At 35.4% G+C, this 14487-nt stretch overlaps 1 protein-coding gene across 1 annotated transcript in view; it reads right to left on the reverse strand.

Moving 5' to 3' along the window:
* The window catches only part of LOC149775578 (sodium/glucose cotransporter 4-like), a 72020-nt gene that overhangs the window by 26608 nt on the left and 30925 nt on the right, over window positions 1-14487 (reverse strand). Inside the window, exons 2-7 of the mRNA XM_089943837.1 lie at window positions 6967-7035; window positions 5368-5472; window positions 4330-4389; window positions 3708-3812; window positions 3296-3401; window positions 2195-2275 (exon numbers count right to left, since the gene is read on the reverse strand). Of these exons, the coding sequence (XP_089799963.1) occupies window positions 2195-2275; window positions 3296-3401; window positions 3708-3812; window positions 4330-4389; window positions 5368-5472; window positions 6967-7035 (526 nt within the window). The remainder of the gene's footprint in view (window positions 1-2194; window positions 2276-3295; window positions 3402-3707; window positions 3813-4329; window positions 4390-5367; window positions 5473-6966; window positions 7036-14487) is intronic.

Below are 14487 nucleotides of genomic sequence, written 5' to 3' on the forward strand. Positions count from 1 at the left end.
CTGGCTGGCGTTTAACGGTCCATCATGGAAAGTGCTACTATAGACAACTTTTCTGTGACGACTTATGTAAATCTAAAGAACACGTATCGGAAAGGTTGTGAACTAGGAAGTTAATCGGAAGCTGAAACAAACTTCCCAGGCAGGCGACAATGTCTGTAAAACAATGGTAATATAATACAGTTCGTAAATTTTCGTCAAACTCCGGAAAACGGACCTTGTAATTTTTCTTAACGATGAACCATAGATTAATATTATCACTCGTGGTCATGTCCTTTTTTTGGAAGCGAGTTATAATTCTCGGCTTTCCAGAAATATATTAAGCAGCGTCATAAGCCATGCGGGAACAGTTTTCGGTTAAACTTCACGATGAATACCTATTCTTTACAGGTAAGAACAATACAACGTACTATATTTGAAACATTTTCTTACGGATAGCAATGCAAATTCTTAAATGTTTCGAGACAATTGAACTCAAGTTTCTTTCGTAGCTTTGAATCATTTTTCTTAATTATTTAAATATGGATTTTTAAATATAGTATGTAATGGAATCTTTCAACTTCAGTAAAAATTCATACGTATTTGTAATCATAGAACTGACTATTGTAAAGACGAGTTTCGCTACCAACTTGCTCCATGCAGAGTAATAATTAATTTAGAAAAATATATATTCTTAATGTTACAGAATATAGGTATCACGTTTGCTCAGCCCCAGCTCGTAAGTCTGTATAAACTAAGGTATTATTCGAAGCCATAGTTGATGTCTAAACATTGCCGCAGGCTAGAGTTAATCTCGTACGCAAGGTTACCGTGACCAGAGAGAAGACCCGAATCTTGGATCGGCACAGGAGTTAGATCAAGCGAATTCCCACCTATGTCTTCCAGCTTAGTCCTAAGATCAGAGGAATATGCGAGGGACCGGGGCGTGTTCTAAATTCGTCCCCATGTGGACTGAGAGCGAGAAGGACATTATTCACTAAGTTTGATTGGACTGGGTCAGCGACACCCAATCGGAATTGAGATTGAGGGTGTGATAACAATTTCGATCCGAATTATAATTTCTAACTAGAAAGCATAAATTTAGTCTCGCCTACGAAGATTGCTGAGCAATATAGGTTACTCTGAGGAAGCCACTCGTAATTTGGCGGTAAAACTTAGGAAATTCTAAGGAAAGACATAGCTTCGTAAAGGAATCCTTTTGCGGACAGAACCGTCACAAATAATGAACCGTCACAAAAGATCTGACCAAAAAACTAGTGAATTTTCGGACAAACGCAAGGCTTTAGATTCCGTTGTGAAAGCTTTAGTTTTTGACTGCAACAAGTTTGTGAGTGGACTAAAGGAAGGAAGCGAGCAGTTAGCGAAAGTCAAGGTTTATCCAAACTGATGGATAAGGGGTCTGTAGTTACTAATTTTACATTCTACATTTGCTTAAGTCTGCCTTTATCAACGTATTTGTTTGTTAATAGAGATATATTTTGCACTATTTTATGAAAGCATGTTTATGTGCGTGGTTTGTTTTACTGCTCTGTATATTCGTATAGAGTTTGTTCCCAGCATGGAATGGAGGTAACTCCTTAATAATTGTTTGTGTGGTACTTCTCGGCTTAGTATATTTTAAAGTAACAGTCTGGTTACATTACCCAGTCAGTTCAATTGCATTTCCTGTTTACACTGACGACTGTGTCCAATAAGAATAATAGTTAGTTACACTTGCTTCGACTTTGATTACATAAGCATATATTATAAAATTGCCATGCGTAAGTAAAGTAGCATATTCCTCCAATAAAGTTAAAACCGCCTTTATCAAAATTATTGTGATTTCTTCTTCAAATTGACTATACTGAGAAATGTGTCAATACACAATCGGGCAGCTGTCATGCTGCTTATGTAATGGTGTAGATTTGTTTACCATACCGGTTTACCGGTTACTTTTGAAAGTTGTCATGGGAACTAATGGGTTTTTCTAAAGGGATAAAATATTTATGTATTAAGGTTTTACAATATCTTTATCTTCCACATATATGAAAACTGTTAGATAAGCAGGTATATATATATATATATATATATATATATATATATATATATATATATATATATATATATATAACAATTCTGCCATAGCTATATTTTTACAATAATTCCTGCACAAGACTCCTTATACACACACGTGTGTGCTCTGTACAAAAATACTTACACATGATCATAAGGATGAAAGCTCCAATGAGCATAATTATGACTTGGATAAAATCCGTCCATATAACGGCTGTCAGACCACCTAAAGAAAAAAAGAAGAACAAATAGTTTACATTCTAACAGGATCTACATTCTTGCCTATATACCTGCCTACCTACGTATGTGCCATCAAACGTGCAATGCGTGGAAACTGAAGTACGACAACATTGCCCGATGGATATTTTTTTCATTATCTTTCTCACTCTCCTGACTCCGTCTCTATACCTCATCTTTGTAAGGCGGGCGATACGAGCGACCTCCCGCGTGCGACGGCCATGTGTGTGTGTGTGTGTGTGTGTGCGTGCGTGCGTGCGTGCGTGTGTGTGAAACCACATTATACATACACGTACCTAGAGTCAATAGGATGACATAACTACATAATTATTCACATTTTCCTCAAAAAGCAATGAGATATAAAGATTAAATCAATGCAATCTCTGTTATTACATCCATACATATAATTTTCCGACACATTTAAACTTCTATTATTACATCCATACATATAATTTTCCGACACATTTAAACTTATATTATTACATCCATACATATAATTTTCCGACACATTTAAACTTATATTATTACATCCATACATATAATTTTCCGACACATTTAAACTTATATTATTACATCCATACATATAATTTTCCGACACATTTAAACTTATATTATTACATCCATACATATAATTTTCCGACACATTTAAACTTATATTATTACATCCATACATATAATTTTCCGACACATTTAAACTTCTGTTATTACATCCATACATATAATTTTACGACACATTTAAACTTCTATTATTACATCCATACATACCTTCTTCCTACACATTTAACGTCTGCAGTTGATAAAGGAGTTAAAACTCAGAATGTAAACTCACAATCAGCATATTCATAAATTTAATGGAAAACCTGCATATGTCTTACGTCTGAGGTTGATAACTTATAACGAACCATCAAAATTGTCATACAATTCAAATGACTAAAATAGCACAGACTTTTTACAATACACAGGTAGTTCAATATTAACATGTTGAGGGGAGACTAGAGCAACGACGTACCCGTAATAGTGAAGAGAGCAGACACGACCAGTAGAATGATGACGGCTATGTATAAATTGACATCAACCGACTGTGTAATGAATAGAGCCCCTGAGTAAAGGTCAGCCTGGAAATAATAATAATAATAATAATAATTATCATCATCATCGTCATCGTCTGCATCATCGATATTCTATAAATTAGCCTGGTAATTGATAGATAATGCTTTTTGAGCATATAAATGTACATTTAATCTGTCTTAATTTCACCATCTTTCACTCATTCGTCATGACAATTTCACTACGAACCAAACAAAACTTGTTAACGAAGTGGTAAACGTTTCAAAACAAACTATTTGACCTTAAAGAAAATACAATCATAATTAGCAGGCATGGCTATCTCTGATCTATATTCGTGAGAAAACAAACCTTACCGATATTTTTGTGAAAACGTAGAGAAGAAGTGCTAACACTGCCAGATAAATCCGAATTCTTTGTCCACCAAACCGCTTCCTTAGGTACTCTGGCATGGTAAATACCTGGAGATATATCATAATTTCAAACTATATTCTTTCTATTCATTATTGTGGTGAATTGCAACTATGCGTACGTAACATTTCACATTAAAAACGGAAGGAATAAAAGTAAATATTTTTTTACAGGATCAGTCAAAAAAGAACTTATGGGGTGATTATTACCGAAATAAGTATCATTTATATAGTAAATTCTCGCGTGAGGTATGTAAATATGTGTTGTTCACACCAATCAGTAGGACATAAATAGTATTTCCTGTTTGAGTAACCTGTCTATGTAGTTGAGATGGCTAAAACTGAATCCATTTATTTGTGTTCTTCTATAATAACAGGCTTTCAGAATGAGAACGAATCATGAGCAATATTAAGTTTAAATAATAATAATAATAATAATAATAATAATAATAATAATAATAATAATTATTATTATTATTATTATTATTATTATTATTATTATTAAAAAAAAAACACAAAGGCAAGTAAAAACTGCTGTTTTTAAAGAAAAAGATTTATATTTACTTACACCTGCTGCAATGTACACCGGTACGAATAGCCATCCAAGTATCATGAGTATAAATATAGCCTGTAGAAAAAAAATTGTACACATCCGTTAATGTATTTTTTCCAGTACAAATATGGCTGTGATATTTCAATGCAATCCATCTATTTAATAGCAAGTCGATATATGTGTTTTCCTTTTCAACACTTTTAACTGGTACTCTTTATAAGTTCCATACCACAAGATGTCATTAGCATTCATATGTAGTTATCAACCCATGATAGAAACACAATGCCATACAATAATCAATTTAAAATGTTCTTAATTATCTCTTAAATTAGGGAACTGCACCCGAAGTTATCAAATATCAAATGAGTTACTTGCAGAAATCGTGGCGTGCAATGCAAGATCATCCATATACAAAGTTTTCCACGAAAGATAATAGCTTGCTTATTTGAAAATGTATCGTTTATATTTTTAAAATATACAATCAACAGTGTTGGCATCTTCGCTATCCAAGGCTCCGATAACCCCGTCTACACCTTGGCATATCGAGCAGATATTTCTGAGCTTCAGGTCTGTGAATTTCATTGGATGCGGCGGTAAGTCACCGCATCCAATCAAAATCACGTTGTTCAAATTTCCCACGTGATCGGTACAAGGGAACACACCACTTTAATGGACTGATAAATAAGCATTTCCCAGTACCGGTCCGTGTTTGCACAAATACCTTTCACTCAAATAGACCTGTAATGGCTTCCCTCTGGCACATAGTCATACTTTCGATGTTAAACTTACAAAGTATCCTATTTAGGTCAATTGCCACTACCATTTTCGGCCGATGGACAATGCATCACGCTATTGGTTAGTTGGCATTACATCATAAGGGAGGCAACACATGATATCCAATAAATGTCCCTGGGACAAAACACCGATATAACTATTCGATCCGCCAAGGTGTAGATAGGGTTATCGGAACCATGGCTAGCGAAGATACAGTGTCGCTCCATCAGAAAGGCAAAGTCTTAAATACTGGGAGAATGGAAGCATTGGATAACTCACATTTAGTTCAAATACAGCTATACCGATCCCGCTGGCGGCTCCAGACCCTGCTAAACCCACAAAATGGCCGCTCCCAATGTTACTGGCAAACAGAGAAGCACCCACCTGGAAATAAGATTGTACAATTCATGCAACAGATTCTAATATATAAAAAATGAATGGAATGGAGAAAATTTGTTTGTTCATTATGTAAAGAAATATGATACATGATACATGAATTTCATTTAGAATTTCAATTACGAATCAGGACATCTAACGCAGTAACGTAATATTGGAAAAAATTACAGCTTTTCCAAAGAAACTTACAAACGTTCTTTTATTGTGAAGAAATGTCATAAAATAGGTAAAAAAAATAATAAAGGCTTTTGAACGTAACGCTTAAGATGCGAATTCATCTTCGATTGCAAGACATTTTCTGACAGTTTTTGCTTTCTTACGGTTTTAATAGACAAGAACACATATTACCAAACAACAAACATGAGTCCTTTTGGCACTGTTATTTTGCGATTATTATTATAACGTCATCAGTCATAATGCAGACTTTAACACAATTATCTAATCGCAGACAAATCATTTAAAAGAAGGCAATATTTTGGTTGGTTTTGTCAGTGTTCATTTGGTATTCCCACTTTTTTCAATTCTACCGTCAATAAATCCTACTAAGCAGGCTTTATTTTGTTTGTTTGTTTTTTCTTCACATGTCTTCCTCAAAAAGTTAAATACTGTTTGTCTACTTTTTGAAATTTTATACGAAACCTAAAGAGTTGTGTCCATTTTTTTCATCCACCAGAGATCCAGCTACGATTATTATTATTATTATTATTATTATTATTATTATTATTATTTCTCTTTCTTCATAGATTTAGTCAATGACTACTGAAGTCAAAGTGCGCATGTGTGGAAAAGTAAACGCAGAAAAAAGTAATGAAATACCCTGAAGTCATTTACTGATCCATTTGCAAGACGAATACAGAAGAAATCAAGGAAGCAACATTAGTGATAGTGAATCGTTTTAAAATACAGTCTGATTAACCCACTATCATTAGAATATATTCTTTCTGGAACAAAAAGTTAAATATTGAGACAGATTCTCGTGGATCTCTTGTAGATTTGGTTGCAAAGAATACCAACAGCGGACTATCGTAGCTGAAGCATGACTTTCTTATGTGCATATGTGTATGCAAAAGGTGGAAGGATGCCTTACAGAAAAATGTAAAGATATGCAAGATTGGATCGGTTGGGCACAATCGAATAGGTTCGGTAGAATGACCGAACACGACTGAAAGTCAAGGTCAGTCTGATTCGTCGCCATTGGTGACGCGGCATAAGTCCAATAAATCAGCCCCATAAACCTGTTGCAATACTGACGATTTAGTCCATCTGTATGAACACAGATCTGGGGTCTGATTTATCGGACGAATGCGACATAAGTCAGCAAGCAAATAAGTGTGTGTGTGTGAGAGAGAGAGAGAGAGAGAGAGCGCACGCAGATAACAAGAGTAACAAAGTGAAGAGTAAATACTGTTAACGACAGCAAAGAAGCCTATCATGAATTTAACTCAGTTGTTTCACGATTGGGAGTCAGAAGACAAGGCTTACCGGTATCCAATGCATGGTTCTCCCCGCCAGGAAATACCCGCCAACACTCCCACGGTTCCGACATGACGACTGAAATAGAAAGGAAACAAAAAATGCTAAACGAATAAAATTCATTCTCAGAATATTTTTGTGATGCAAAAGCTCTATAGATTTCTTTTGCAAACTGTAGCCATCAAGAGTACACATATTTGATATCAGTCAGTCTTTAAATATTTGGATCTGTCATAAATTCTTGCCTATCTTAAAAACAGAATTAAAAGTATACATGATACTGAATTATCTGTTGAAACAAAGTATACATGATACTGACGTATTTGTTGATACAAAAACATTCATGATACTAACGTATCTGTTGATAAAAAGTATCCATGATTCTGACGTATCTGTTGAAACAAAAATATAAATGATACGGACGTATCTGTTGAAAGTAGAGTATCCGTGATACTGATGTATCTGTTGAAAGGAAAGTAACCCTAATACGGATGTATCTGTTAAAAATAATGAGTGGAAAAGAGGAAGATACTTTTCGGGATTGGCAAGAAATCTTTATTAAATAACGGTCAAATTCTAATGTAGGATCAGTACACAGTTTAGTATACCAGAGAGATTGTTGCTGGTGTTGTTGTTGTGGTAGGGTTTATCGCCATTTTTCAGCACACTATAGGCTATACCTGCCGGTTAGTATTAATGGTGGAGGAAGAACCCGGGAAATCCCCGGAAAGAACCACCGACCCTCGAGAATCTACAGGCAAGGTTTCTCACATACCCACATTGGGTGATTCCGAGACTCGAACTAACGCAGACAGAGGTGAGATAGCAGTGATCCGTAATGGAGAGCGCTTTAGACCACTCGACCACTCGGATCCACCCAGAGAGATATAAGACTGTTAGTAAGTACAATATGACCAGTACATAACTGTCAGAACTAGTTGCTATTCGATTGACACGGCCTTAATAAGAGAAATATGTTCATTGAGAAACAATAGTAAGGAGAAGATGAATATTCATAGATATTCAAGGACCATAACTCCTCTAAATTACGTCGGGGAGTGCTGGAAATAAAACTCTGTCCAAGTCTAATCAATACAAAGGTACAAGATAAATCTGACTGAAATTGAACAATCTTTTGAATAGGTATGACACACAAAATCTGACTGAAATTGAACAATCTTTTGAATAGTTATCATATAGAAATCAACGCTAGGAGGACGGGCAATGAGAAACCAAAACTATTATACATGAAAATGTGGAATATCGGAAATTAAACTAATTTAAATCTCATGAGCATGAGGACAATAAAGGGCCATAACGCACTTGGATGACGTCATGGAACACTAGATATCAAATTCACTCAGTGCCTTCTCAGTTTAAAATGCACGCTAAATCTAACTGAAATCCAACAGTCCTTAGTAAAAAATTAAGCTGCAGAAACAAAGTCTTTGGGAGTATGGAAATAGCGGCCATAACTCCATTGAATGATATTGTGGAACACTGTAAATCGACCTCGTAGAATATCTCAGGAAACAAATATAGCATGGATGAGAATGGCCATAACAAATACATTTCACATGTACTGAATGAAATCTGTAATCACCAATGTTAAACACACTTTTCCAAAATGTTACACAGCTTCTAGGGATTGGTACATTTCAAAAGATCCTGCTTGCTATAGTTTGCTCTGTAGGGCCTCAGAGGGATTTCGTGAATACAAAGGGAGTTAATTCAACAATGATAAGCTACGCCTCTATAAAAAAATATAAAAAACGTATGTACTGTGTTGGCAAACACTTATGTAAGAGTTCAATAATGTAATATAGCACAAAACACTTGCTTGAAATTCAATGCTGACGTTTATTGCAGGGGAGATAACGTTTTGGAAAAGAACCACAACTCCACCAATTATTGATATTACATCCTTACAGTTAGTCACTTGGCTGAAATTAAATCTAATCCCGAGTCTCATTATTCTGAAACTGCACATCAAACTGAATTAACACCCAACATTGATAGGTAAAGTTTTAATTGGGAAATTAGTTTACGGTTTTATGGTTTGAACAGCAACACAAGTACTTTATTTAGCGGTCCGATGGTAGGATTCAAATGTTAAACTAAGCAGAAATCTAACAATTAATGTTAATGATGAACTGTGGAGAGCAGATATACGATTATGAGACATAATTCTGACAATCAGCATTCACTGAAACCTCGTCAGTATGAAACTGCATAAACATTTTGGTCGAAATCCAACAATTTCCAATAAAGTTAAGTTGCGGAACCAACTTGAAAACAGACGGACTGACGACGTGATCGCTACAGAGCTCAAATCTTTGTCATGTGACGCGACTACAAATATTGCCGTTACCCTTTTCTGATTACAATGCTGTTTTATCGTGTTTCAAAAAGAAAAAAAAGCTATTCTATAGACAAGATATTTTGGGCCTGAACACACAGTGTAGTTCAGTATGTAAGATTTAAAACGATGTCACTATTAGCACGGTTCAGACAAGACAGCTAAGTTTTATTTCTGCTTTTACTTTACAAACGGTATTTTAAACTATATGTATTGTACAATATTGTAATAATACAGACACATAAATAATTAGTTTTGATTTGATTTATCTTTGCTTACTTTGATTGTACAATCACGTGTGGGATGGATGATAAACCCCCACCCGCGTGCAGCAATAAGTCTGACTTTAAAATAAAAGACATTAACTGGTCAGGATTTCAAAACGCCTGTTTATAATATCATTGACTTGCTAACAATGCTAATATTATGCCGAGTTTGATATGGCATATCGATACGTCGAGGCTGTTATGCACCATATCAAACGTACACTACACATATCTCGTTCTCGCAGAGAGATACCCAAACCTCAGTATGTATGTTTTGTCACGTAGATCCCTCTGCAACTGTTTCAGAGCACCCTGAACTGGTGAGTTAGAGTGATTAATTAACCCGACATTCTTACCGACCTTGTTCATACACTCAAGGCGTGTTAGGATTGTGTTTCAGACGTGCGCATTGTTATGCATATTTAATTTGTATTGTGTATTGGTTTTTCTTCATGATGTTGTGTATATCTATACTGTGTGATTGACCTTGGTAAGTAATACAACTTTAAGGCCGATCCTGCCTACTCACATTTTTTTCTTTTATAAACAACATATTACATAGCTAAAATTTCGCTATAATTTTAGATTATATGTTAAGATCATTATTAATTGGAGTAAAACATTTTAATTGATGTTGAGTTCAAGAACTAGTTTTTTTTTAAATAGAAATTATGAATTCTGGAGGCAAGTTGGTTACCAATTTGATGGGAAAATTACCCTCTTCCTGGTTCTGTTATTGTGTCTTGGCTTTTTAGATAAATGATGTTTACTTCAGAATTACTAATTCCATCCTTAATATCAGAAGTGGAATCAGTGTTATCGTTGTGTTCAGTTTTTATTTTAAAGGATTTATTAATTTAAATTATTGTCTGGAATTACAAAGTGCCAATTACTTTTTCTTGGACAGCATCACTATTTTGGGGTTACTTCATTTAAGGACATTTTGGATTATATCATTGTGACACATCAAGATTGTTAGCATATCACCAGCACAGTCAAAACTGGAATTCATTCGGAACACCACTTGAATTAATTTAGAACTTTATGCTTTTGGACTTGTGATAGAACATTTAAGACTATTTGGGATTTATCTCAAAACACTTCCAGTTCTTTTTAAATTTTCACGTTGTTTTTCTGAGGGAAATAAATTATTTGTTGAATTTTGCTAAATTTGTTGATTTTCGCTCTTTTATATTACTTAGTTTAACACCATAGGGTCGTAACAGCATAAATACAAATACGTTATCAACAACACAATGTAACATCTCTAACAGATCAACTGAAGTACGTTATATCACTCGATAAGCGACTTATCGTTTGAAAAGAAACTTTGATTCGCTGTTTCAAACAGCATGAAAAGTCACATTGGGTCACACGGGCGAGAAAAATGCGCTTGCGCTGGTAGTGATTGTTTAAGCAAGTTTATTAGTGTTCATGAGAAAGTTAGAAATCTCCGCACAGGTAGCCACAGAGCCAAGGGGATCATTACACGTGGTTTGAGACGAGGAGTAACAAGGAACTCCATAACGATTTACTCCATCAAGATTTACTTCCCTTTGAATGCCTTTCTATGTTCTGATTGACTTCGTTGTCGGAATGCAAAACAAGGTACACTTTCGAGGTTTCACAGAAAGAACACGAGTGTTTAACAGTAATCAACTTTTACAAAGGCATTCCGAATGAGATTTGATTCAGCACTTCCAGGCGTGCAAAAGGTGGTACAACTTAGACCTCGTTTGAACAACGCAGAACGCGTTATCTTGATAAAGTTAAAATAGTGTGTGTGTGTGTGTGTGTGTTGATTTGGATTTTTAAGATGGCTTTAACAATTTTTCAGTCACATCGCTACGATGTCTGCAGTGTGGCAGTTCATATTGATGTCTAGCACTGGGGCATCATGCCGCAGACATGTAGCATCATGTCCCACTCAGTAACATTATTCTGACACGAAGCCGACCAGTCCTAACACTAACCTCAGAATATTGAGCTCCAAGCGAGACAGCTGCTAGTACCATTTTTATAAGTCTTTGGTTTGACTCGGCCGGGGTTTGAATCCAGCGTTTTAACCAACTACCCAGGGTACGCGGATGTTGGTAAGCGGTGCATTGTAGTTTTCAATATGTTGCATTTGACTTACGTGGGTGGGTGTCAGCAACTCTTCATTTGATGGCTGATACTAAATATAGATAATGATAACAGTTTCAAACATCTCAACACTAGTGCGCAAAACTGGGCGCTCAGTTGTTCTGTGGTCTCATGTAAATTAAACATTTTAACAACTGACAATAAATAACTTTGAAGATAAAGTAGTACTTAATGATGACCACTTGCGAAACTTTATTGTATCTACCTTTAATATTTTTTTAAAACAGTTATATTTTACATAGCTAAGGATATCCCAATAACAAATCGCTTAAAAATGTTTAGCTCTGTACATAATTCATTGTTTATTACCAAGTAATCGTGATTACATAGAAAAATATCCTGCCAATAATTATCCATAAAATAATCGTGCAATGCGTTTTAAAAACTTACACAATTTGAACAGGTTCAAGATCATAAACTGCTCTTAAACCCACAAAGAAAAGTACATGTTATTGAGTGAATCTTTTCATTATGATACGTTTATTAAGACCATCGCGGCACGTCGAAATCGCCCAATATTTACATTGTTTTCGAATATGTTTTGTTGACTTTAACATTTTTTAAATCAAAATACTGTTGTTGCTATTGTGAAGAAGTATACAAGTGACATAGCAATCGCTCAAGCAATCTCTGCAACTGCAGGTGGTGGTGGTGGTGGCGCAAAGCTTCCCATCAAACTTGCGAAATTTCCTTGGAAGCGAGAGACAGATGTAAGCTTTACGGGTAGGTGCGCAATATATCTTCGTACGTCACTGTAGTGTAATAACTTAAATTTGTATTATTCAGAAAGAGAAACAGGCTGCAATCATATGATCGTAAGTCTAGCTTATCCCCACAGAAAGAAAAAAAACCAAACAGCGCTACGATACAGCCTGCTAAAACGTGACGTCATATCGATCACATGGTAATGTAATGATCACATCTCCAGCTGCAGAGCAAGCGTCGATTTTACAAAAGCCGACTCTTTACCATGTCTCGACCTCGAAGTTGTCTCATTTCAGCCAAAATTGACGGTGTAAACACAATTCGAGCTCTCTGCTCCTCATCGTGTATTGATTATTGTGTTGTTTACAGAGGGTTCAACTATATACATCAAAGCTATAGTGTACGTCGATCTGGTTGTTTATGCGCATTTTAACAATTTAAATTAAATGTTAATATAGTTTAACCAAAACCTAATCGATACTGATTACTCAGTGCTCTGCATCTTAACTGTCATGCATCAACTTCAGACGAAATCTTTTCATCGCTATGGACTTTTATACAGTGGTGGCGAGGTACTAAACTGTATCAAGAAAAGAGCACAATAAAGGTTAGTAAGATTGTTTTATGTATAGGTATCTTTTATTGTGACATCACGGGCCGCGAGATTCAATCCGATTTGCACCGACTGGACCACACTTTTAGATTGACCGCGCCCAAAATTGTCCACGTACTTCAGCACTGAGTTTTGGCGTACATGTTTGTCCCGGCGTGTAAATAATTACATTCGGAAGGAATATGAATGTATGAAGACACAAATAAAGTGACTATTCGCCATTTAAAGTTTAGTGTTAGCAAGTTCTTAAAAAAGACACCCGTTACTTAAATAGTCGGTACTGAACACATACATGTCCTGTATGGCCCTTACTATAAAGCACACATAAGGTATGCTCGAGTTTAGCCATTGTCGGAATTTTTCTGATTGTTTCGTTTAGATAGCTTATATTTCCAAGTAAGCAAGAAAATTTAAAGTACGTAAGCAGCCACTTAAGTTCTAAAAGTTCGAACTTGTAGATGCTTCATTTAATACGTCAGCACAACATTTAGGACCCTCTAAGGTGGCAGGGGATAGTTTCGTAAATTGGCCCAGTTCAAACTTCTTAACGTAAGGCCTTGTTGTGACTTTTTCAGGTAATAATTAAAGAGGTATATCTGTGAATTAGTTGTTTCGGGCTTGTGCTGTTCTCGAAATTAATATGAAGCATTTACACCCTTCATAGTTACTTTGCAGCATGTAGACAGTGAAATAGCAACAGTTGGTTAGGAAGAAGAGATAGCCACTCATAGCGGTAGACACGTGGGTTCAAGAAAAGTAAAATATGTTTTGTTAAATGCACAAATAATAATTATTTTTTAATTGCACCAAGCTGTTTGGTACAAAATGTTTATCATAATTATCACCTTGGAAAAGGGCTTGTGTTTGCACTGTGAGCATCACTTGGTGTCAAAAACGAAAAATGCAGTTATAAAATTTGTGGTTGAGATGCATAAACGTCTGCTATAAACTGTCATTGATTTTTCATGTCAAGTGAGCATTATTCTTTATGCTTTGATTTAATATAGCTCTCCAAAAATATGGACCTTTTTCACCTCACACGTGTATCTTATTTTTTATGATTTTTTTTTTTTTATATTAGGCAGGTCGAATTGGCAATCGGCCACCGGTTGTGCTGCGTAACAGACTGGTTCTCCTCCTCATTCACTACATAATAATTTTAAAAACTTGATTTCATTCTAAGATTATATATTAAACTAATCTAAAAGAAATGTCACTGCAAAAATAGCGGCCTTGTGCCACTGTAAAATCGCGAATAGGCATTTGAACGCTGTTTTAGTAGCACTAAACATAGCAGGTACAAGTTTTACTTCGCAAATAGAATAAGGTAACGTATGGCATTAATGTATGTCTTATGTATTACATAAGCATTACCATATCACCATGATCAAATTATCGCAGTAAAAATCGGTAGTAGATAATCTTGAAGAACACTATTCTTA

Source organism: Sinohyriopsis cumingii, chromosome 19, assembly GCF_028554795.1.
Source record: "Sinohyriopsis cumingii isolate HCF-2022 chromosome 19, ASM2855479v2, whole genome shotgun sequence".
NCBI classification, from domain to species: Eukaryota; Metazoa; Mollusca; class Bivalvia; order Unionida; family Unionidae; genus Sinohyriopsis; species Sinohyriopsis cumingii.